At 42.1% G+C, this 26,004-nt stretch overlaps 1 protein-coding gene across 6 annotated transcripts in view; it reads left to right on the top strand.

Annotated features, from left to right (window-relative positions):
- AMBRA1 (autophagy and beclin 1 regulator 1) overlaps nt 1–26,004 on the top strand; it is a 139,062-nt gene that overhangs the window by 75,545 nt on the left and 37,513 nt on the right. For all 6 annotated transcript variants that reach the window (XM_050897085.1, XM_050897088.1, XM_050897090.1 and 3 more), the window contains 3 exons: nt 8,620–8,730; nt 17,269–17,457; nt 17,911–18,065. In XM_050897085.1, the coding sequence (XP_050753042.1) occupies nt 8,620–8,730; nt 17,269–17,457; nt 17,911–18,065 (455 nt within the window). The remainder of the gene's footprint in view (nt 1–8,619; nt 8,731–17,268; nt 17,458–17,910; nt 18,066–26,004) is intronic.

Here is a 26,004-nt window from a genome sequence, read left to right on the forward strand (position 1 = left end):
TGCCTGTGTTAATGGCCAAGGCACTGCTAATGGAAAGGCCGGCTGTGGATGTGCCAGTGGGACCTTGCAAACTTTTTCTTTGGTAAGAGAGCTGGTGCTGGGATGCAGACAGGCAAATGACCCTTAAAAGTCAGATGTTTAGCTTTTTTGCTTTGACATACAGCACCAATATTTGAGGACTCTGCCCAGCCTGAGTCACATTGCACAGTGAGCTCAGATGGGCTCTTCTGCTGGGAGGGCCATTTAAGGAGGAGAGGGGAGGTCTGGGAAGGCAAGTCCCTGTTCCCGGTATAGCTATTTGGGGAAGTTTGTCCTTGTGTTCTTCAGAAATGTGGCAAAGTGAGATGGGAGCTCTGGAGACTTGAGAGCTTAGAGTCTGGTGCCTGCTCACAGCTCCATGGTGGAAGGCTGCCCCCTTTGTCTAGTCTCTGCAAGACTCTCCATCCGAGGCAATTAGGATTAGCAGGCACATTTCATGCTCTGAAAAGTCAGAAAGGGAAAGAAGAAGGAGTTTTACAAAAGGAAATGCCTGCCAGGCACAGATTTCACTCTGTTTTTGTGCAGAGAATAAACACAGACGTGAAGGTTAAAAAGCAGACTTCCAACAGCATTTAATGAAGAGCTTGGTAATGATGCAAGGGACTTAGTGACGGGAGAGAGTGGAGGCATTGCAAAGGGCAGAGTTGGCAGAGGGAGGAGCCCGAGCAACACAGCACAGATTAGCTATTGAGACCTTCCTAGTTCACCTTCACCGGGATTTTGTGAAACTTAAACTCTGGCAGGAGAGATGTGGCATTTTGATTTGGAGAGTCACCTACTGTTTCTGGAAGCTTAGAAGGGAGGAGGGCTGTGAACATGCCCTCCTGTGTGGGTTCAAACAGAGGAGAAGGAAGAGAATACATGTCTCTTTAGAGACTGCAAAGTTCGGCTCTCTTCTGCCTTTTTATCTAACAGTATGTCCTGGCCTCATTTGCTTTCCCCCCCAGTTTAATTCTGAAAAACACTTCTCTCTTACAGTGTCAGTTGCTTGGGAGCTGATTTCAAATATATTATCTTACTGATTTTTTTTAGTAGATTGATATGGACCTCCAGATGGAGAAATGACTATAACCCAGATTATTGTTTCTCCTCACACTGACAAGGTAAAGTTGTCTTTATTTCCCCAGTATTTTCCAATAAATAGGTTTCTGACTCCCGTGCCAGGGCAGTAGCTGATGGCTCTTATAACTGATTCTGTAAGTATCAGAGGATTTTATGATGTATGGAATAACAGAAATTAGGAAGAAAGCGCAAACCCCTTTCTCCAACCCTTTACTCATTGTTTTTTGTTAGGGCTTCTTTATGCATACAGACAAAATCATCTAAAAGGCTGAAAACATGCAGAAAAGGTCGAAACAAAACATTAGTTAAATAAAATGCAGATTGGAATGTATTTTTAGTGCTTGGATATTTTCCCTAAAAGGCTATACTGTAGGAAACGTGTTTTACTGCTTGAATCATATGGTAGTATGAGGCATGCTTTTAACACATGCTGCTGCCACATGGAAGTAAAGAAATGGTCTTAAAACAAGCAACAATGTCTGCAGAAACTTCCTTTAACAGCTCCAGCAGTTAGCTGATTGGAAGACTCTAGCCTTGACTCCCCTTCCCAGCAAGGGGCCCAAATGAGAAAAGGGAAAGCTTGTTTGCCCACCCACTTCTCAAACAACTTGTGAGTTGTTTCAGCCAACGGTAATAGATGTTTCTTTCCGTTTCCATAACCTTTTCCTGTCAAGCTCTTTTAATGATACAGCATCTCTATTTGCAGGAAGATTTCTCTTGACTGTCTAGCCTGATAACATTTATTTCTACCTGCATGCTTCATGGAGCACCTCCATCTCTTTATACACCATTCCAGTACGGTACTCAGTATCAGAATTCCAGGAGTCTCATGGTGGTCTCCAAACAAATGGAGTTTTGCTGTTTAAAATGTCTGTGCACGTGTGCCGTTACATACTGTAAAGCAATGAATATAGTGGAGCCTTCCCATGGAACTTTCCATCCACTGCAGCTAAAAGCATCATAAATGACAAACGAGTAAACAAACAGCTGAGCTTAAACAGTCCTTGTTTGTAAAGGTTTTCTTATAAAGAAGAAAATCGCACTTACCAGCTTTGAGTTGTACAAATGTAAGAGCACCACTAAGACTTGCAGCTCTGCTTCTTTTGCAAGCAGGATTTGAGGCTTCGGTTCTCTGGTGAATTGTACTTACTACCCTACAAGAAAGAACTTTTAAACTATGCAAACGAAGTATCCTCTGAAGCATAAGCTAAATAATTACGTATCAGTAACAAGATACAACTATTACTTTGTGTTCAGTTGCCAAAGTCAGGCTCTCGCTTGTCTCATTCATCCCTTCTCCTTTCCAGCAGTTGTTGAGCAGTTATGTTGCTCTCCACTCATCAGTAAGGTGAGGCGTGAGTAAGACACTCTGGTATGCCCATGGTTCAGATGGTATTTCTCTTTACCTTTTTTTTTTTTTTTGATGGCATGAGAGATTATGAATCTTACAGATAAAAAATAGAGTGCAAAAATTGTTTTAAATCCTGTCAGACTTTCATTGTGGCAAGGCTGTACTTGAGGTGATGATTGGTAGTGATTTAGGAGGTAGAAAGAAGGAATTCCTTCCAATTTATTTGGTTGGGCTTTTTCTGTTCAACACTGCATATCTGATATTGGATGGTTGCAGAAAGTTCTTGGTAAGTTGGAGACTTAGACCACGATCTGTCACTGACAGTAGCTGAGACGGTTGAAGTAGCTACAGCAAGGAAATGAAACTGCTTGTTCCTTATTCATCACCCTGAGCAGGATGAGGACTTCCTAAACAGTGACATTCACTTGCTCCAATGTGTATATGCAAAGGCTATGATAAGATACCTTATTTGCCGCCGAGGAGAGTACAGAGTTTTCTTCATCTGAGAGATTCTATGTGAATATTGCTGGCTCAACTCTTGCTGATTCTGGAAACTCACCATGCTGTTTCATATCTGATTTTCCAACTTCCATGTGTAACAGGGTGACATGAGCAGGGGCATTTCTATGAGGTGAACAACAACAGAGAAGTGGGAATTCTCTTAAGGAGAAAAATTATCAGCTTGCTTGAAGTGCAAACAATTCAGATAAGAGGGGAATGCATTTGAAAAGGACCTTAACCTCTTCTAGTTTCCCTGAGGGAAAACTGGACCCTACCATCAAAGACAAATGCTTCCCAGATGCATTTCTATATTAATTGTTATATGATCAGACAAAAGAAGATCTCTAACGTCAGGAAGGTAACATGTCAAGGAGCGGTCGTGACTGTACTGGGGATGGAGTCTTCGGGCAGGGCATCCGTTCGTTGTTTGTGTTTCTTGCAAATAAACTCATTTCCTTTTGAAGTCTGAAACTTGTGGCTGGAAAATTCCCTTTCCTATATGATGCTTGCATTGTTCACAATGTGAGTGAAGCCCTTGGGCACTTGACTGAGCTCCTATTAGGACGGTCATCTTTACTACCTGCAGCTGAGGCCTGCTCAAATTCCCTTAGCTGATAGGACTGTGGAACTCGGCATGCTAAGCATTGCCCCTTTTAAAAGGAAAATTTTGCAATAGGAATGAGCATGAATGGGAAATTGCACTTCTTATTTTGTAAATCTGGGGTAACGGAAAAATAATAGCCTTTTGAAGGGTTCAGCCTTCAGAGAGCATAGACCTCTTTGAGGCTTTCTCCGTTAACATCGAATCTAAGATCCCTTCAGTGCTTAGCATATGCTGAACTACCCTTAGTAACATTTTGTGCATCCATTCATGAAAATTGTTTTGCCCACTTCCTATTTACAGCTTGCTGGTACATTGAAAAACAAGCAAAATAAATCCTTGAAAATACCAGGTTGCTATGTGTACTGTTTCTACAGCATTAACCCAGTTTTAGATAGTTAGCTTGGCCACTTCAAAGGCAATGTCTTTGTGGTAGCCTGGAACAGAGATTTGCTGGGACTTGTCAAATTCATATTCAGGATTTAATATATTTCCTGTGATCAAAGGTAGTCCCCAAAACCAGGCTGCCCTATAAAATACTTTAGGGTCGGAGATGTGCAAGAACCTGTTACATCTCCACTAGGCTTCAGAGATCAGTAATCACATTTCAGCTGAACTCACATTGCTTCAGAACTGGTTGAGAGAATCTGGTGTATTCTTGCAGCAAAGAGCTTTATCCTTGCTTTGTCAAATAGATTTGTCCTGTGTTTTAGGCTTCCTGGAGCCTGGATTATAATAAATCTAGAACTAGTAAATGCAAAACTCATCAGCTGTGATAGATCCTTTTTGCAAGTGTAGGATAACCTCAGTATCGTTAGCTACAGTTACGAACGGGCTCATAAAGAGGTAATTACTTTTCAAAGGTACTCATGCTTAAAGATGCAAGTACTAATCTAGGGGGAATTTTATACCAGGGCCTAATCACTGTCTCAAATTGAGTCACAAATTAGCTCAGGGACTTCTCCAGCTTCCTCAAGCTTATCTGTAAGCATCTTAATAAATTTTTCTCTTACTATGAGGGGACCTGCCAGACACTAAAAACTTAAGAGTAAAGGATCTAGTCTAGAAAAGAAATTGAGCTCTGGTTTCTGCTAAATACCTGGGAAAGAAATTCCCATAATATGTAGATGTTCCATGTTCCTGAAACTTGTACCGCAAAGCCTGTGTCGCTCTAGAGTATTAGCTCTTCCTCTGAGAGTCTGATAGTAGTAGTCTGGAAGTATCCTGCTCTTCACTGAGGGAGTGCTGGAGTGCCATGGAACGTCGTTTTGCACCACTTTTTTCCCTTTCAGTCTAAACTCAGACATTGGCTTGCATGGCTTGATTCATAAATGAGCAATAGCTGACTGGCAAAGGTTCATTTCTCCACATGCCAAGATGAGTTGGACCCTCTGAGGGGATTGAGACTGACAGATAAATATCTGTCACATGTAGGTGGCCTATAAGAAAGGATTTGAGGATTTTTTTTTTAAGTCTTTGTTAACACTTTTCCCCCCCCACTCCTTAAACTCTTGTCATGTGCTGAGTGGGGGTGGATGGAGATCGGGGTGGTGGGGGGAGAAGGAGGGGCTGCTGAAAGCATTTATCTTCATTTCTGCCATCACCCAGTGTTTATTACGCAGTGATAGACAGATGCAGGAAAGCTGCCAGTCAAACCTACGTTCACTGCATTTCAATTGGCCTTCGCTTTGGATTTCAGCATTTTGAAATCTACATCATCTCTGCAGTAAAAGGTCGTTCTGTTCGTGGGGATGACAAGCCCAAGACCCTCGGGTACCCACTGCAGCCACTTGTGATCCCATCAAGTAGTGGAAGACCCAGGAATCAGGACAGACTTGTGCTTGGTGAGAATTGCTGCTTGTAAGAGCTCATCTGCTGCCGCCCACATTTAAGAAGCTGAAGTGTGTTGGTTGCCTCCAGGTTACACTAGAACTTAAGAGGCAACAGCATGTTCTTCTGCTGTCGCCCAGGCTGAAACCCTCACTGGGCAAAGCCAGCTGAGAATGAGTTCTCACGCTGCACGGTGAACAAAAGCTCTGTAGTGAGGATTTTAACTTTCTTAAGTTTTCCACCCATGGTCTCAAATCTTCCCTATCAACTAATGGAAAAAGCAAACAACAAAGGTTAGGATAGCATAGTTCTGTACTGGGGGGTATTTTCCTTCCTAAATTGGATGTCTGAAATGTTTGCATGCTTTTAATCATCTTTACTGTAGGACAGTGCATGTGTGCATGTGGGAGGCTTCTGGCAGGACTTGATACAAATGTTATTCCACTTTGTTATATGTAGCTAGACATAATTTAATAATTACACTTCTCAATTACGTAATTAGTATAAGTAGAGGTAATTACTTAATAAAAACATGTAGATCATGGATTTGCCATTAGTGTTAGGCACACTGGTTTGGAGCCTTTGAGAAATGGACCAAATCCTTCTGAACATGCACCTTTCACTCTATGAACCTTGTTCCCTGTGTCCTAATCTTTTTGATAAAGGTATCTGTTACCTGAAGCACTAGCATTAGTTTAGCATTAGCTTTTGCTGGCTCTGAAATTTGTGCAGGGCTGTCCTGTAGATGGGGTGGTACTGGTTTTTTCCATTGTTAGCTTTTCCGTGTAGGATGTGACTGCCTTTGGAGGTGAAAGGGATGTGAGGTTTAAATGAACACTGTAACTAACCTGAAGGTTCCAGGGAAAGGGATGAGAAGACCAGAATTTTTACAGAAAAAAAATTCAAAACCATTTGCCAACAGCTTTTTTTATGGTACTTGTAGCAGGAGGTGCAACAGTTGTATGAGCCAGATGAACTTGCTGTTTGTGGAGCAGTTAGTGATGTTGCTAGGCTTCTGTGATGCAGAGGGAGCGCACGATTACTCTCCTAGGGTATGTTATTCTCCAGTTTATATATTACTTGCTATGCCTACAAAAGTGGTTCTCATTGCAAAACAGGTGATGACTTTGTAACATTAATCTGTAATAAGATCAATATTCTGGAATTATGTGCCCTGAGTAGTACTTCTGTTGCCTGTCTTTGCAGAGTGTTTTCCTTGTCTGACTCAGTCCTATAAGGCAGTTGCTATCTGGTTGGTGATGTTAGTTACTGTTTCCCTGCAGCAAGTCACACTGCTTGAAATTTGTACAGAAACTAGTTTTCTGTTCTCCACCTGGTGGCTGGAGGCAAGGCAGCAGAAGAGCTGCCCTTGTGTGCCAAACCCGGGCTTGCAATGAGGAGACTTTTAAAGATGAAGCAACATAAAATTTAATTGTCCTTCTTCCACTTCTGGTTGCAAAACGTAATTTCATTAATGCATTGAATCTGCTTTCTCCAGTGCATATCTTTTGTTCAGAGGAGCCCTTTGTTTGGGGGATATGGAGAACAAGGCCTTGGGCATATGTAAGAGCAATGGAAATGTTCTTAATTCTGCTCTCCAAGTGATATGTGCGCGTCTGACAGAGGCAGATACAGAGACTGAGCAGACGCACAGTGGAGGTTTGTCGATTGCTGGAGGCCTGGCACAGCTGAGTACACAGTGTAAAGCTGTCTGCTCAGAAGTCTTGCTCTTGGCATATTTCTGAGCTTTCTCCAGAACCAAAAATCAGGACTTGGGACAGCTTATTGATGAAAAGAGGACTAGCAGCAGCCGCCTTGGTGTCTTTATTTATCAGCACCGGTCTAGAATTTGCTTTCTTACTTTGCCCTGCCCACCTTGTTGTTTACTTTGCAGAGAAAACATAAACCCTGTTAATGTGTGTCCATGTGTTTTCAGGCCATTTTTTTACAAGCCTGAGTGTTCTGCTGGGATTTGATAAGAAAAGTAAAAACTGCAGCCACCCTAGTCTCCTCCTCTTCTTCCACACTGCTTTCATTTACTAGCAGTTAGCAAGCTTTTAGCTCTCTGCACAGGCAGGTGACCTGCTGTGTACTGGATACAGAGTTGTCAAAATGATGTCTCTTCCACTATTGCTGCTGTGGCAGCAGAGTCCTGAGCCAGCCCTTCTGGGAGAGAGAAGCCACTGACTTTTCCGTGTGCTTCCCACCGGAGACAGCGTGGACATGCTGAAATAGAGACTGCGTAGACTCTGGAGGCTGTGCTTTTCCTCATTTGTGCTTGGAGATGATCTTGTTTTGCTCTCCCTTATCAAATTCTATTACCCTTAGTTTCTCTGGGTGCCAGCATGTATACGTAGTACAAGGGCTGCGTGTATATGAAGGCCTTAGAGACTGCAAATAGCATGAGATTTTTGACTCTAGTACTATTATGGGAGAACTGTTTCTTCTCTCCGCTTGTCTCCCTAGGGATTGCATTTAATGCCTCTGAGCTTTCTCAAATGTATGCCGACTTGAGTTACCAGTGGCAGTTCCTTTCTGCCTGGAAAATTATGTTCTTTGTGCTGGTTTCTGAAGTATTCTGCTTAGCCTTCTGCTTTGGGCTGTTGCCCAAATCCTTGGGTGGTTAGCAAGTGTCATGTCGTTTGCCTGGAGTCACGGCAGCCCCTGTCTGCTGTAGGGTGAGCCACCCAGAGCAGCAAAGGGCCAGCTCGTAGGTCCTCCTTGCTAATATTTTGTTACAGTCCTTGCTGTGTGGCAAATATTGTAGGCAACCTGTGTCTTCTGAGTGGAGTTTACAGTAGTAGCAGGGATTATGTCCACAAATGTGTGTGATTTGCCAGGGCAACGCTTTTCCTTAGTATGTATTCTGGTCTGCCTTCATAGCTGTACTAGAAAAGTTTGGGTCTGTGAAAATACAGCTTCACTAGTACCAATAAGTAGAATGCATTTGCACCAAATGAATTGCTTAGGATTTCTGCCTTGTTAGTGTGGGCAAGTCTTATCTCTTATCAACTTTTCTTTCAGAAATGTGTTGCAGGGAGGTGCTTTCCTATTAATTTCCTGTGCTCTGTGGCTTATTTAGGAGGTGTTGCCATTTCTGTAAATAAGGTTTCTTTAAGAATCTAGAGTTTTGTGTATTGGATTTTGAAAGGTTTTCTAGGTTTTTGTCTCCCCAGCTCTTTTCTGGATAATCTTCTGGAGGTTAAATTGCTAATTTTTTCCCCCTTTTCTGTAGGTGCTGTGATTGGGGATGGACAGTCAGCTGTGGCCAGCAACATTGCCAACACCACCTACCGGCTCCAGTGGTGGGACTTCACTAAATTTGATCTGCCTGAAATCAGCAATGGTAAGCTGGAGGAGACACCAGTACTTTCTTTCAAGTCTGTACCAATCAGAGCTACCATAAGCTCTAGGATCTTTGAAAGGTAGCTGTATGTTGCAGGCCTTGGATTACTTGATTGTCGTCTTGCATTGGGAACTGTAAAACGCTTAGCCTTTTGAGAAAGTTGACTAAAAGCATGCAGAGCTGTTCCTGCTCTGTCTAGCTTGTGTATTCTTGCTATCAGCAAATCCATGCATAAATGAGGCTTTTTTTGTGAGCGTTCTCATGGGAATATACAATCTTCTAAGAAGAATTCTGTATCCAATCTCCTCATTCTTTTACCAAAAACTTTCTAGAGGGATGTTGTCTTTATACCTTTACATTAGAACCTGCTAATGAATTGGGTCTGAATTCTCCGAGTTATTGACATTGGTGTGGGTTAAAGTGCTGCAATACGTTTTGGGAATCAGGGCCCTGGTCTGTTGCTTACCACAGTGTTGCAAGCCAGAGGGAGTAGATGTAGCTTCTAACCATTTGCAAAAGGAGTAAATTGTCCCATATCTCAGGTGAAAGCTGCTCCTGGGTCAAGAATATGAGCAATATTGCTGATTTTATTTATTTATTTTTCTCATTCACTTTGTGAAAATTAGACCATAGTTTTACGTGTGTTCTATGGCATGAGCTAGCTCTTGCACTGGAAGAGACTTCCTTATGCAGGCACAGGCATATTTGATGCTTGTGGTCAGCTGATCAAGGAATTACTTTTTCGGGGCTAAAACTAACTTGACTAGAAAGGCTATTTTTAACCCAGAGTGGTATCCCGATATAGCTTGCTGCACAGCTGCAGAAATGTTTGTGCAGCCTGGGATGAAGATAGGAGGTAGATATTCATGAATGTTTCTTTGTACAGTGATTTTTAGCTTAGAGCATCTCTGTGCATATGTGAAATTCATTGCTTGACTTCTCAGCAAAAGCAGATTGGGTTCTGCTTTAAGGCACTGACTTTTTTAGGGAGAACAGGGATTCTGTTTTGAGAAAGACTTCTGCTTTCAGAGGTAGCCATTGAAATGAAGTAAGAAAAAAGTTTTTCCCAGCCCTGTCTGTTCTGCAATTCGAGAAATTACATATCTGACAATAGAGGTCTCTGTGGGGTACTGTCCTGTTGCTTAAAGAACCCACAAAAGGAGCACGTGTAGTGACACCATAGCAGAAAAGATGTGGGGAATTGAAATCGTAGAATCACAGAATGGTTTGGGTTGGAAGGGAGATCCTTAAAGATCATCTAGTTGACCCCCCCCCCCCCGCCATGGGCAGAGACGTTTTTCAATAGATCAGGTTGCTTAAAGCTCCGTCCAATCTGACCTTGAACATTTCCAATGATGGGTCATCCACAGCTTCTCTGGGCAACCTGTGTGGGGCCATTTACTTCCCAGTCCCTGGGAAATCGGAGGAGCTAGGGGAAAGCCACCAGTAGCCCATCCCATTACAAAAAGCTTTCTTACTGTATCATTCCTACAGATAAAGTATCCGGTGTTTCTGTCTCATCTCCTTCCTTCACATTGTATAGAATATTGTGGTGTGATGTTTATAGCCTTGTGGGAAATAAAAGCCCTGCTTCTAGACGGTAGCCCTTGACATTGTAAAGGGGAAAGATGCTTTATATTTTGTCCTTGAGAACATTCTGTCTCTTGAAGGAGCATGCAGTATCATCTTGAAAGTAGAACACTGTGGTGAACTCGTGCGCCAGTGCTTTGACATGTCTTGTCAAGTGCCAAACTCAGTAGTACTAGTGTGAAGTTGTAGGCTGAGGATCAGTGCTCAAGGCGAAGTTTTGCCACGTGGTGGCAATACTTTCTGTGGTCCAGCCAGACTCTGGAACAGAATAAAGATGAAGTCAGAGGGGGAAGCATCTTGCTGCTGACTTAAGTTCTTTGGGACTTCTCTGCAAGCTTGTAAAGTATTTGAAGAGTGCTACAGCTACTCATAGCTTTTTCTTTTTTTTTGCCTCATCTGGCTGCTGAGAAGACTGCTGATTTAAAAAAATGAAAAGGCATGTTTGTTTATAATTTATGGAATCCCATAGAAAATAAGAACCATCTGCTCCTCAAGACATCAATATTTCAATCTTCTCCCCCTCCCCTACCAGGACACTTCCATTCTGAAATAGCTTCCAGTTAGCTGGAAATTGGGCTACTGTTTCTGTTGTCATGCCCATCTTGCAGGCAGGGTTCCTGCTACAAGCTCATCCCCAGCCCTTCTGACTCCTCACTTTGTGCTTCGTAGTACTTGGCTTGTCCATCTTGATTTATTACCATTTGGAAATGTTCAGTTTTACTCTGCTTCTTCCTTTTTACATGTTGAGCCCAATTCTGGCATTTCTAGATTGTTAGCCGTATCTCCCTCTGCCAAGGTCTAGTAGGGATGTATGAAGATGTAGCAGCTGTGCTCATCCTAAAACAGGTATTTGCCAAGCTTGCCTAGGCACAGAACAAAGGCAAGCTGCAAGTTTGCCAAGGTGCACAAATCTATAGAGATATTGTGAAGCTAAATGTGTAACAGTGGAGTGGTGGGTTGGAGGAGTTTTTTCTGACTCTTCATGATCTTGGAAATAAACTATTTTCCCAGTAAAGCATGTGACCTCAATAGCTCCTTTTTTTCCATTGTTTCCTATAAATCAGAGGTGGTCATGTGAGAGAGTCTGCTTACACAGAGGGGGCTATTGCACTTCCTGGGACTGACTTGAGCCACAAGTGGTTTGGGAGTTCAGGCAGATGAAATGATGCAGCTGAAGTTTGGGACTGCCTGCCAGCTCCACTCTCCATCAAAGAAATGACTCTGTGGCCAACCTCCATCTCCGAGCAGCTCTTCTTCCTGTTACAATTAAACAAAGAAAAGATAGTTTGGAAGTAGGATGTTTTCCACTGAAGCGAACGCATCTGAGCAAGTGACAGCAGCGTGATTAGCGCAGTCCTGTGATCTCAGCAGCTAGGCCCCCGCACCCTTCGGAGCTCTGGGCTCAGGGCTTGGCTCTGCGGCAGCGACCTCACTGATGCTCAGTCCAGCAAGCGCACGAAAGAGGACTCCGGCAGTCTTGGGGAAATGGCTTTGCAGGGACTTGTGGGATTTTAGGCTCTGCCCTGTCTTTCTCTATTAATTGCAAAATGGAAAAAGATGGCTTCAGATTTCTTCTTTCCTTTTTTAATGACTCTGAAATGAACATGACCTGGTCTTAACTGTAATTGTCAGTCGTATCAGCATTGGGGTGGGGAATTTATTTGGCAGCAGAGACAATGCTATCTCTGGCATTTATTTAATATTCTTCTAGTAAGTGTTGCATATCCTTAAAATTTCCTACAGCTAACAAGTAAGTATTGAATCGGTGAACAGTGTAGAACAGAGCCTTTCCACAGGTAAAATATTTGAAGGTTTTATCTTGTGTTTATATCTCTTGAATATAGTTTCTCTCATGCTACTCACTGCTCATTATTTCATTTTCTAGCCATTGTGGCTGAACTGGTCTAGTTCTTCCACATTTAGTCACATGTCAGGAATTTGTCCTGTTCTAACACTGGCTGGGACTTGAGGAAGATGATTTGATCAATACTTACTGATCCACAGTGGGATGCAGAAGAACTTAAAAGAAGAAAAGGGAAAAAAAAAAAAGCATGCTAAACAATATATAAATAGGAGCAGCTGTTAAGAAAGTGTTGTCCTTAAGGGTGGCTAGGAGCGGATGGTGCGCCCAGCACTATTTTCCTTTGGCAAACAGCGCTGTAGCTGCCGGCGTTCCAGGCCTTCCCCAGCTTCAAGCGTAATTATGCTGTAGGTGTAAGCACTCCAAGTTGGCACAACAGCTTGATTAATTTGTTCTCTGATGTTTCTTTTGATCTCTTCTGTCAGCTCGATGGCTGCATTAACAACAAAAGAAAACAAGAGATGAAAGGGCAGCCTTGTTGTAAATAGTTTTCCAAAAATAGCAATATTTTTCCCTAAAATTTTCTGTATTGGCTTCATTTTCATAATCAGGCCTCGGGCTCAAAGAAATCAAAGAGCCTGTGGCTTTGTCAAATGCATGGGTATCTTCATCTTCCTCATGTCTTGGGACTCTCTTAGATGCTGTTCCTTAAAATGAAACCTTGCTGAGATCTCCACCTCTCACATTTAGACTTTTTCTGCTGGCACAGTAGGCTCCCTTGGTTCTAGGTGTAAGTGCTACCTGAGTCCCTCATCCTTTGTAAATGAGGGAAGAGCAAAGAACCATAATGCTAGCATGAATCAGATATTTGAAAGACTGAAATAAAGGGCGCTCTTTCTTGTTCAGCTCAACTTGCATCTGTGATGTTCTATGTTCCAGGCACACATCAAGGGGGAAAGATAGTTCACTTCTGGCAGGGGAGCTCACAATCTGTTTTGCTAAGAGGCATTCACCATATGCAACAAACTTTAAAAAGACCAAGACACGCAGTCATGTTGGCCGTCATTGTGGACTGCTCACCAAAAACCTCTGTGCTGTGCTGAACGGGGGGCGGGTGAGGAAAAAAAAAAGGAAAAACCGTGTAGATAGAAAATGAGTGAACATGTGCTATATGATAATAGACTCTTGGTGACTGGTGATCCAAATCCAACATTGTTTTAAAAAGACACATAGTAAATGCTAGATGAGGGAGAGGATTAGAGACCTGGAAAGGAAAAAAATAACCGTGTAACTGTGAGGATATGTACAAGACATGGCAATGTCCCTGAATCTGTAAATGGTACAGAAGAAATACAAGCACTTCTTACCTTAGAAAAATAAAGATGTGGATTTTTTTCTTATGAATGTCCAAGGTTGCATTAGGTTAAAAAAACTCCAAACTTTAAAAGCTGAGAAGAGACATGGATTCTATAGACTGTGATTTTCAATGGTTATAGGAACAAGGAAGAAACATCGCCTGTGCCCAGAGAAATCAGTATCTGTCCTCTAAAACTTCTTGCACCTCTTTGAAAAGCACCAGGAGTTCATCAGTACAGAAGGGTCCCTGGGCTAAATGACACCCATACCTTTGGTCTGATGAAGCAAGTATGCAATCTCGCTACTTCCAATATTGAGCATCAAATGACAGTAGTTAACATTGTAGAGAAACTGTGGCTACCTCATGGAAACTGCATCCTGAGCGCAGAGATGCAGGACAAAAATTTAGATATCTAGCAGAATAGGAATGAGAGAGAACAGTTCTTAGACCCCAAAGAAAGGGACTGCACTATTTTTTTCTCTTCTAATAATCAAAGTTTTTTGCAGGGGTGGTAGTGGGGGCATGTTTCATAGTTGTATCTCTGGCAAATGCTCTCCCTATGTAATGTGTAGTTTTGCTCTGTGGCTGGCCTTCTTGCTTAACTCTCTTAAGTAGTTAACTTGGGTTTGGCTGGGAGAGTCCCAATATTCACCAATAAGTTCCCATCCCCCCCCCTTTTATTTTGCAGTTTTTTAGATCACTGCTGATTAGAGCACAACTACAAAGGAATTTGTGAGAAAGGACCCCATTAGCCACTGAGTCTAGCTCCCTGCTGTCTTAGGCAAGCACAGCCTATAGTTCCTCTTATTCTGTCTTAAAATTGGTTAAATTCTTTGCCCCTTTCACTTCTGGCTATTCTGGTAGAAATCTTCTAATTTCCAAACTTAATGGCTGCTTTTACCCACTTACTCACCTATCAACATTATTTGTGAAGAGAACTGATGTATTTGTGGCACTTACTTTCTGGTATTTTTTGTAAATACAATCCCATTTCCTCACAATCTTTTTGGTTTGTTTTTTTTTTTTTTTTTAAAAACATGAAATACATGTTTCATTTTCCCCAGTCATCTTCCTAGCTCTTTGCTGGACTTGTTACCATTTAGGGTTTAATCTTTCTTGAACATGGCTGACCAACACTCTGCCCAGTATCCTGCATGTGGTCTCAGCACAAGGTTGTATATTAGCACTGATATTTCTATTGTAAGTGTGCTCCCAAGTGCAGTTTAGGATTGCCTTCTCTTTTACTGTTATGCTGGGTGGATGGCTCAGTCTTTGCTATGATCACCAAAGTTGATTCTCTCTTGTTTCCAACTGAGAAGCTCCTAGGTAAAGCAGAAATTTATAAATGTTAACACACTCTAGAATTCTTTCATTTCACTTCTGTTATGACTGTGTGTACTTCAGTTCACTGTGTGGTCTGATCATGCTCTGTTAATGAAATTACCCAACTTTATCAACAGAATTCATCAACCAGCTCCACTCTGTGCCTAGCCCATTGATAAAGCTAATAAATAGGACTAGTTTTGAAATGAGTCACTGAAGAACTCTGCAGGAATCCTCCTAATTTGACAGGGATTACAATAGTGCAACCTGTTGTCACGTATCCTTTAGCTAGTTCAGAGCATATGCTGCAGTTCTTGTGTTGATGCCCATCTTCCCTTGTGATGACATAATGAGTACTTGAGAGAAGCCTAGATTTAAAAAAAAAAAAAAAGGCAAATTTTTATTTTACCTTTTTTAAAATTAGGTAGTGTAGTCTTTAATGTTTATTCTGTTTTCTTTCTGTTCAACTAGCTTCAGACTAAGCACTTGGGAATTTTGTCATCTTTTGGACCATCTATTCTTTGAAGGGCCATGTGTATTTTAGATTCTGTTATTACAGCACTGACAGTGACTACCATTATTTACCTTTTTCTGTTCAGCACCTTTCTGTTTATGCTAGGCTGAAAATTACTGTTTTTAGCAGCTTTGAGACTGAAAAAAAATGGTTGAATAAATTTAGAGTACCAGTGTAGGTGGTTTGGTACAGAATGAAATTACATAGTCCACTTTTTATCCTCGTCGTCTTTTTCATCGGAGTTTCTTAAATGGAACAGTAGAAGTTGATACTCAACCATGCAGGAAAGCAGTTCACAGGAAAAATGTCTTTGAGACCAGAAGAACTAAAGATGGGATTCAGCAAGTACTTTAAATCAGCAATGCTGGAAGAAGGAGCGGTCCTGTCTGCTTCCCTGTCATGACTTCTTTTTCTGCTGCTGCAAGTGTCTATGTGGCCATGTGGCATACCAGGTTGGGAAACTGTTCTGGCTAAAAAGTGACCTAGACAACAGTCAGTAATTTCTCAGCCATATCAGTTCCCTGATGTAGGTTTCTTTCCACAGAAGTGTTGGAAACAAAGGGCAGGGATTGTTTCTTCTGGCAGAAGCGCCAGTTTGTTAAAGCATTGAGTTACAGCCTTAATTTGATTTGGAAGTTCAGACTTTCAGAAGTATGCACAAAGCATTCTTGGCACTGTTCTTTTGTTAAACTAATAAGGAATCTAGCCCAAGAAGTGCCTTCATAAACTCATCTGCAATTTTAGCTGAACAAACCAAAGCCACTTCTAGGCTGGGCATGGTCTGACGGTTTAGAGGAGAATTTCTGGACTGTAGAAGTTGACATAGTGCTTCACATGATGCTGTAGCTTCAAGCATGTGAGATGGGGTGTTCAGTCTTCTAGCATGCAAAGTTTTTGTGTTGCAAATGTGGGCTTTATTTCTATTTTTTTATATTTCTATCCCCTTGAGTTTGAAAATACTAGGATCTGAAATTTCCCCATCCCCAAAACAGCGTGTGCAGTTTCAGCTCCAAACCTCCTGGAATAATTGCAACGGTTTTAGTGAAAAACTGGAGCACATTTAGGTTAGGCCAAGGGAACGAACATAACTCCAGCCTTGTCTTATCAAGCCACCATTGAATTGCTGGTGATGACGAAGCTAAAAGGCCTTGGAACCTCATTGTACTAAGAATGGCACAAGTGCATAGTACGGTTCAATAGCCCAAAGAGCTTGTAGCCTGCATATGCAAGGCATGGAGGGGAAAAGATTTGTACAAGGTCACCCAGCAATGCGCCAGCAGAGATTGAAGTAAAACTTGTTTTGTCAATTGCTGCTCACTACCCTGTCTGCTGAACAGTTACACTGATTACGTGAGTGTCTCAAATACTGGAGTAATTAAATGGAGGACTGGCTGGAGAAGTCTCTGCCCTTTCTCACTTGCTTTATCCAAGATTGGTGTAAAAATCAGCTGTCAGAAATGAGTGTGTGTATCTGCAGGGAGAAATTTTTCTCTCATCTCCTGTTTATTGGAGATAAGGGGAGCTGGAACTAGGGGCTTCACAAGAGAAGGAGAAATGAATTAAGGTGTACTGTTTCTGATGATACCACTGCTGGAGTTTGTCAGAGTGTCACGATTTGAGACTTGTTTAAACTGTGCTGTCCTTTGCAAAGGATGGTGTTATGCTCAACAAAGGAGGGGGTTGATAAAGTGCAATTGCTGCTATTTCTTGGCTGAAGGCTCCAGGAGGTGAGTAGATTTCATTTCCTGGGCTCATTGCAGTGTCTTATCTCCGTTTTAGAGCAAGTTTTACATTAATCAGGGTATTAACGTTTCATAAACTTTTGGAGGAAGCTGAATGTCTTGAGTGCCTTTTGCATGTGCTGTCCAGTCTCCAGCATTAGGTTTAAATCTTACTTTATTCTCTGTTGAACCTGAGTGCTTTAATCACTGTTCCTGTCTTTCTTCTTTGCAGCCTCTGTGAACGTGCTTGTTCAAAACTGCAAGATTTACAATGATGCTAGCTGCGATATCTCTGCCGATGGGCAGCTGCTGGCAGCCTTCATTCCCAGCAGTCAAAGAGGCTTCCCTGATGAAGGAATACTGGCTGTGTATTCTCTGGCACCCCACAACTTGGGCGAGATGCTTTACACAAAGCGATTTGGTAAGCATGTAGCAAGAAGTCAGAGTGAGTGGGGATGTGAGAAGTTACCTCAGAACTCAGCCTTCAGTGAGAAATGCTATGGTCTGAACATCAGTGATTGTAGTAACAGGGAGTATTTTATTGGCCTTCCAACCAGCCACAAATACAGTACTGCTGGGGAGAAACTTGTGGTATGCTCTGGATGTGTAAGGTGCTGGTACAGGGGAGCTGCTAAGAGATAGTTTTTTATTCCTTAAAGAACTTCATTGTCTTAGTGGGAGGACGCTTGCAGCAAGGAAGTGTCTCACAAAATTTGTACTTGTGCAGGTCTCCTTATTCTTCTCTACCCCTTATAAGAATGAGCTTAGTATGCCATACATATGGGAATGCTGGAAGGGAATGAAGAAGCTATGAGGATGAAGCAAGGGGAGGGATGTCAACCTGTGAGAGAAATAAACCCTCTTTTCTTCATAGGCCCTAATGCCATTTCTGTGAGCCTGTCTCCAATGGGCAGATATGTAATGGTGGGACTGGCTTCCCGACGTATCCTGTTGCACCCCTCCACAGAACACATGGTTGCTCAAGTCTTCAGGCTGCAACAGCCCCATGGTGGAGAAACCTCTATGAGGGTGAGTGTATGTGTATTCTGTTTCTGTGTGTTTTCATCAGTAATTTTGTGTTGCTTTGACTCTAGCCTAGTAGTTAGTTGCTGGGTTATGATAGCAAAGAGGTAGCCTGCTCCAGGCCCACTGAATAATAAACATGTGAAGGAGTTTATTACAGAGGTATGCAAACATGGCAGGAGAACATAAATATAACAGAATTGTGAAACTTTACTCTGGTTTCAAATATGATGACAAACAAATACATTCCATGTCATGGAATACATTCCTAAGTCTAGATATCATTCAGAATATCTAGTAGGTCTTTTGTACTTCTTTGGGTAATATGCATCTTGCTTGTGGTACTGCAGTTGGCTTTGCTGAGGGAGTTTTTCAGCTGAGGCTTCAGGATCATTTCCTAACATTCCTAAAAGTGACTAACCTCTAGGAGAGCAGCCACCAGCAGTTTTAGGAAGGGTAGGAGCCAAGCTTCGTATCATACTTGCAGACTGAAGGTGAGGCTTACAATAGTTTTGCCAAACAGACTTTTGCTGGCTGTTTATTCATGAGCTTTCTATGTACATGTAGGCATATTTTGGCAATGGAATTATCTTTCTGTACTTCTGGTTTGTGGGAGAGCTGAACCATGACCCACTCTAACTCATTTACTACCTGAGGGAAAACCTTCATCTTTTTGCAAAATGGCAAATAGAGTTAAGAGAACATGTATGTCTTGCTTTGTTCATCAGTGGAACACAACAGCTGTTCAGTGACAGTTTAGGATGGGAAAAGCCATGTCCAGTTGATAATGCACAAAGAGAGTTGAGGAGGCAGAACTGGGTAATTTCTAAAGCTGAAATTTGGACTGGATTCAAGTTTTAGGCCATATATTCAGGTGCAGGAGATGAAAAATAGCTATTCAAACCTTTTCACTTTGGGGGATCACTTGAACATAGTGGAATTTGTTCCATCAGCAGCTTTTTTTCCCCTCTATCTCTCTCTTTTTTTTTTTTTCCTTTTTAAAATTTTTTTCATTTTTAAAAGGCCCTCTGATTATTATTACTTTTGGCAGAGCTTTCCCAGTATACAAGGGTTGCAGTGAGCCATTTGTCTAGTGGCCTGGCACTGGGGAGAGACTTGTTTCTGGGAGAAATTGCTTGATTCACCTTTAGACTCTGTAGTTGCTCTCCAGACTGCTTGTGATTCAGAGAGGGTCATCTCAGTTGCATCATTACATGAGCTGCTTTATCAGCTGATATAAAACTCTTGTTTATCGTCATCATCTGCTCCATGTTATAAGGCAAGGGAAGATCAATGATGAGGATATTCTTTGGTGCACCAGTCAGCACTTTTTCAGCCCTGGTTCTGAGCTACCATTCTGGTATGAGCTTCTTAAGGTAAGAGACAGAAATTAAAATGTATTGAAAATGAAAAAGCGCAATTTGGTTACCAGGTACAGTTGGTGAAAGCTGTGTGGATATGGTAAGATCACTAATTACATGGATTTAGTATCCTGTTAGATCCTTTTAGAAGTGTAGTTTGCCCTGGTACTGTTTCTTTTTTTCAGTCATTTTAAGATCCTAGTGAAATACATAGCTTTTACTGCCAGATACAGGAGTATCCCTTCCCACGTTCTTTTTACCATATCATAATAAGTTAAGATAGAGAAGTCCTATTAGCTAAAGTCATGTCTCTTCCTCTCATCTGTCCTTTACGTTTGCTCTAAACTCCAGTTGCTATGGCTTCTAGCCCTTCCTTTTGGAGACTTTTTTTTTGTAGCCAGCTAAATCAGTAAGCTTCTGTCTAAATCTTCCATTTATATTTCTTCATCTCCATTTCAAACATATCTTCTTTCCCTATGGTGTGTTATACTCTTCAAATGCTTGTACCCTTGCTGTTAGTCACCATTTAGCGAAGTAATGCTTTGTATTCCCTTAATCTTTTCTTGTAATTCAATCTTCCAGCTTTCGGGCTTTTTCTCTTCTGAATTCTCTTACCATAGTCTTACCAGAAGCCCACAGAGGGTATTTTTTTCTGCCTTTTTTGGACTACAGGGCTTTACTTATGCAGTCAAAAACTGTCGGTTTTCTTCTTTTTTTTGCTGTTATGGTGCACTGAAATTTTGTACAGTTTTTCCCAGTCTTGCTTTTTAGACTTGCTCCACATCCCTGTGCTCCTGTCTGTCTTATCTGCTGTAGCTCCAGATTATATTTCTCCAGATGGATTCCATGTATTCTAAAGGTTGCTTTTTTCATCTTTCTTGCACATGTATTTTTAGCTTCCAAAACCCTTTTCCCCACGTTTTTAAATCTATCCAGTCTAGCAGGATTTGCTAACTAATTTGCTGTTTTCCCCTTTCCCACATCATGTTTAAAGATGTTAAAAATGTCTCATTTCTGACTGCTTTGGACTTTCAGCTTTCTGCATATGTGACAGGGTCACAACTAGACCAGTTTGAATTAATTTGGTTAAAGAGCCTTCCTGTCGGATGATGTTGACTATTGTTTCAACATTCTGGTGTGTTGTTAGTCATCTTTGTGCAGTCTGTAGGACCAAGCTTGGAAAACATAAAACTGTTAATCTTGTAAATATGATTCCTTCATCTAGTTGTAAAATTCATAGATCAGCTACAGGTATTTCTTCTGTCTTGAGTTTTGCAATAAGACTGCTCCATAAGTTTGTAATACTTTTCAAGACATGCAAAATTAAAATAGAGCTTTAAGTGGGAAACTTTATAGTATTCTTAGCACACTGTCTTTACAGTGGCTGACTTATTCATATTCAGTTGAGTAAAAACCTGTTTGCAGCTTGGCCAGCATGCAGTAGAAAAAGGTTTAGGAAACAAGATGAAACTGTATTCTTCAATCTCTAATTTAATACGCACATTAAAAAGAATCAGAAAGCATCTTTGTTGCCTCTGTGCCGACAGCTTGTAATACAAAGCAATTGTTACTCAACTTCTTAATTAAAAATAAGTCATAGCCATGTTCTGAAGCAATGCTTTGTGGATATTTTAATTTTACATTACTTGCAAAACTCCCAAGAGAGAAATTCAAGATAAATGCTACATCAGATTCTGTGAAAATTCTTGTAAGTTGTCTCACAATTGTTCCTTCCTTCCCTGACGCCTTTTGATTTGCAATCAATGAACTGGGAGAGTAGGGCTTGGCAATGTGGCCTATAAGTCACTGCAAAAGCGTGGCAACCTGCTGAGGAGTGAAATACGGTGATTATTTCTGCTTCCAATTAACCCCTCCTTCACATCCTTGACTAGCAGTCAGTAGAATACAGGTTTCCATTCCTCAGAGAATTTCCTCCGTCTTGCTGTTGAAATAGAGGTTCTGAATATGCAATTAATTAGTTTTGTTACGTGAAACTCTAATACATTTAATTGCACCTAGAAATCCATTGGCTGCTGGTGTAGTTTTCAGAGCTGGAGAGAAATGTTCTCTCTGAGAACTACAGCACTTTTGGATTGTACTGAGGAGCATCCTTATTATACAAGTGTGCACCATCTATATACATCTCGCTCCTAATATTTCGGAGGGATTGGGTAGAGTTCTACAGGTCAGGGCTGACATGATTTGACAGTTATGAATTGTGTTCAGAAATGGAGTAAAAGTAGTGAATTGTCATCAAATATAGTAGTAATGAGCTAGAGGTTCATGCTCTTTCTATTCACTCCCTTCAGATTGATCTGCTTAGCATTTCAGATGGAAACCTGGTTTTGCTAAAGAACAAGTTTGTTTTTCAGACTGAGGCTTAAAAAGCTCTCCAGTAGTGTTGACTTTTAACAAGAGTGGTATGCATAAGCTTCATTTTTTGTTGTTTGTGTATGTGGTTTGGTTTTTTGCAAACCTAGCTAACATCTCTGAAGTTTATCTGTAGCTGGAGAGTACAGGGAAGGAATTGCTTTTAGCAGGTCTCTAGCTTGGGGTGGTACAGGTAGCAGTGGTACTGGGAATTGTCTGGAAATATTTGAGTTTCAGAGATGGGAAGTTTGGAAAAAGGACTCCAAACATGGAGTAAGAATAGATTTTGCAGCCTATTTTGAAAGCGTAGGTGGAGCTGGTTTCCAAATAAAGAGGATCTGTTTTCAAGCTGCTTCAGTCTAGGGTGATTTCTGAATTCCATACGATTCCAAGAGTGTACAGAGGTTAAAGAACTTAGAAGAACGTGAAATTAGAAACTTTGTCGGAGCTGAAGTTCCTTAGAAACATAGAAGAGTAAGGATCATATTGCCCTGGATCTGTTAGCAGTGGATATTAGTGAGAAAGGCGGCCAGAAGGTAGTTTTATTTCTGGCATTCACAAATTCTGATGCCCTTGGAATGTTTAATGTTCTTCATTTTACCCAGAGGAAGCTAACTCTGAAATATCAGAAAAAACATGATTACTGTAATCCAAATTAAAATAGAACTTGGAAAGGAGCTTTTAAGCCGAGGATACAAGATGTGAGGTAGGTGATAGAAACATTTGATTGACATGAAGCTGAAGAGCAAATCATGCAATTTGTGGGGATAAGGTGACTTAAGCCCCATCTCAAATACTGCGTTGTGCTTTGAATCTGGAAGAAAATTCAGGCTGTGGAGATCTGGAATTAGCTCTTGACAAGACTACTGGTATTTGGGAAACATCCCAATGAAGTGGTCGGTCAGTAGCCTGGATGGAACAGAATATGTGTACGCTTCCATTGTAAACAGATGGGGAATTCCAAATACTGCAGGAATAAGGGCCTGAAGCAGAAAGGCACTTGGAGTTTTAGCACAGAGCCAAGCTTTTTTTCAGCATATTAACTCTTAATGAGGACAATGCACAGAATATGTAAGAAGATGCACAATTTTATTGAGTGCTGTTGTCTTCTCAGCTTTGTGCAAGTGTCAGTAGGATGTATCCAGTGTGGTCTGCAAAGGTCACTGCCAGACCTCACTGACTCACTGGATGAGCTGTGAATTCTCCTGCAGCCATAAGCGAAGGGGCTTTAAGCCTGAAAGCAAATGGCCATGCACATTTGCTTCAGTGGGGTGCAAGTTACAGTTTTGTCAGAACCCTTGATAATGTGAAAAGAAAGTTCATTAGGAGAATATGTGGAGATGGCTTACTGCAACACGTTACCTCCAGTGGAAAAGCTCATATGAACTAACGTACTTCTGAAAACAAGTGTAGTTTTCAAGAAAGAGAGTACCAACCTCTTGCTGTGTTATTGAAAAAGCATGCTTATTGGTGTGGTCCCTTGTGTCTCCTTTTAAGAGAAATTTTGACATCTTCAGGTCGACAGGGGGAGCTTGTGACACCTCTGAATAGAACTGCAAATAATACATCCAATTACTGCCCAAAGAAACTTTTCACTGTTGGCAGAAGTTGAACCAGGTAGATGTTTCTTAGACTACCAAAAGTCCAAGCAGAGTCACAGACTGCATGTACTTGTTGATACTAGGAAGAGGGCATGGGGACAAAACCCTTTTCTGACTGATATGGGAAATCCCTCCTTTTAATAAAGTTGAGTGTAATAGTCTGGTTGAGGCCAAATGGTTTTATATGCTCTGTGTATCAGCAGATTCTGGCACATATCTTTAGAAAAACAGAGCATATCCAAAACCCATGTTGGCAAGCACTGCTTATGTAGGGTGCTGTAAGAAAGATCTGTATTCAACATCATTGGAAAATGCAACACCACTTTGGTGTTGTAGATGGCCTGAAGATTTGCATAGATGTGCACATTTGAGTATAGGTGCAGGAATGGTATGTTGTAAGAGTTAGTTAAATTGCTATCTTGACCGATTCACCTGTGGCTGCATGAAGGCTGCTAAGACAGAACTTACAAGAAACTGTAAAAACTTAAAAGTCATTAGGATCCCTTCATAAAATAGTGTGTTAATATCTCATGCGATGATTAAACATGGGAGCAGTGTCAGTTTTAGCAAACTGGTGTGAAGAAAAGGCAAATGACATCTATTCAGGATGTTTTTACTTCATAGGATGTGAAACTGAGAGCCAAGACCTTTTGTTTAATATGGGGTCCAGTATTAGGAGAGCTGGGCTCTTGCAGTTCAGGTAAGGCCTTGAGCCCTTTTGCCCCACAGTAGCTACTGTTAGCTTTGGTGCAGTTGGGTACATAGTTTTAACTAGATAGAAGAAATTATGGCAAAGATGGTTCCACGTCTGAGATTATTTATGTGCAGTCATTTTGCCCAAGTCAAGTAGGGGGAAGGGAGCCAAGGTGAATAATTACCAGATTTGCACTAAACTGGCCATGGGCTGAGGTTTGCAATTTCATGAACTGCATCAAGGATCACCTCCTCCGGGGATCAAGGATCACCTCCTCCAAGCTCAGGAGTGACGCATCCCAACAAAGAGGAAGTCAGGCAAAAACACCAGGAGGCCTGCATGGAGGAACAAGGAGCTCCTGGACAAACTTAAACACAAAAAGGAAGCCTACAGAGGGTGGAAGCAAGGACAGGTAGCCTGGGAGGAATACAGAGAAATTGTTTGAGCAGCCAGGGATCAGGTTAGGAAAGCTAAAGCCCTGACAGAATTAAATCTGTCCAGGGATGTCAAAGGTAACAAGAAAAGCTTCTATAGGTACATTGGTGATAAAAGGAAGACTAGGGAAAATGTGGGCCCTCTGCGGAAGGAAACAGGAGACCTGGTTACCTGGGATATGGGGAAGGCTGAGGTACTCAACGACTTTTTTGCCTCAGTCTTCACCGGCCAGTGCTCCAGCCCCACCATCCAAGTCACAGAAGGCAAAGGCAGGGACTGGGAGAATGAAGAACCCACTGTAGAAGATCAGGTTCAAGACCATCTAAGGAACCTGAAGGTACACAAGTCCATAGGACCTGATGAGATGCATCCATCGGTCCTGAGGGAACTGGCAGATGAAGTGGCTAAGCCACTATCCATCATATTTGAGAAGTTGTGGCAGTCCGGTGAAGTTCCCACTGACTGGAAAAGGGGAAACATAACCCCCATTTTTAAAAAGGGAAAAAAGAAAGACCCGGGGAACTACAGGCCAGTCAGTCTCACCTTTGTGCCTGGCAAGATCATGGAGCAGATCCTCCTGGAAACTATGCTAAGGCACATGGAAAATAAGGAGGTGATTGGTGACAGCCAACGTGGCTTCACTAAGGGCACATCGTGCCTGACAAATCTGGTGGCCTTCTATGACGGGGTTACAGTGTTGGTGGATAAGGGAAGAGCAACTGACGTCATCTACCCGGACTTGTGCAAAGCATTTGACACTGTCCTACACAACCACCTTGTCTCTAAATTGGAGACACATGGATTTGACAGATGGACCACTTGGTGGATAAGGAATGGGCTGGATGGTCACACTCAAAGAGTTGCAGTCAATGTCTTGACGTCCAAGTGGAGACCAGTGACGAGCGGCGTTCCTCAGGGGTCAGTATTGGGACCAGTGCTGTTTAACATCTTTGTTGGCAACATGGACAGTGGGGATTGAGTGTGCCCTCAGCCAGTCTGCCAGTGACACCAAGCTGTGTGGTGCGGTCGACATGCTGGAGGGAAGGAATGCCATCCAGAGGGAGCTTGCCAGGCTTGAAAGGTGGGCCTGCGTGAACCTCATGAAGTTCAACAAGGCCAAATGCAAGGTCCTGCACATGGGTCGGGGCAATCCCAAGCACAAATACAGGCTGGGTGATGAGTGGATTGAGAGCAGCCCTGTGGAGAAGGACTTGGGGTTGTTGGTTGACAAGAAGCTCAACATGACCCAGCAATGGGCACTTGCAGCCCAGAAAGCCAACCATATCCTGGGCTGCATCAAAGGAAGCGTAACCAGCAGGTCAAGGGAGGTGATTCTCCCCCTCTACTCCACTCTCATGAGACCCCACCTAGAGTACTGCATTCAGCTCTGGGGCTCCCAACATAAGAAGGACATGGACCTGTTGGAGTGAGGTCAGAGGAGGGCCACGAAGATGATCAGAGGCCTGGAGCACCTCTCCTATGAA

This window comes from Gymnogyps californianus, chromosome 5 (genome assembly GCF_018139145.2).
Source record: "Gymnogyps californianus isolate 813 chromosome 5, ASM1813914v2, whole genome shotgun sequence".
Classification (NCBI taxonomy): Eukaryota; Metazoa; Chordata; class Aves; order Accipitriformes; family Cathartidae; genus Gymnogyps; species Gymnogyps californianus.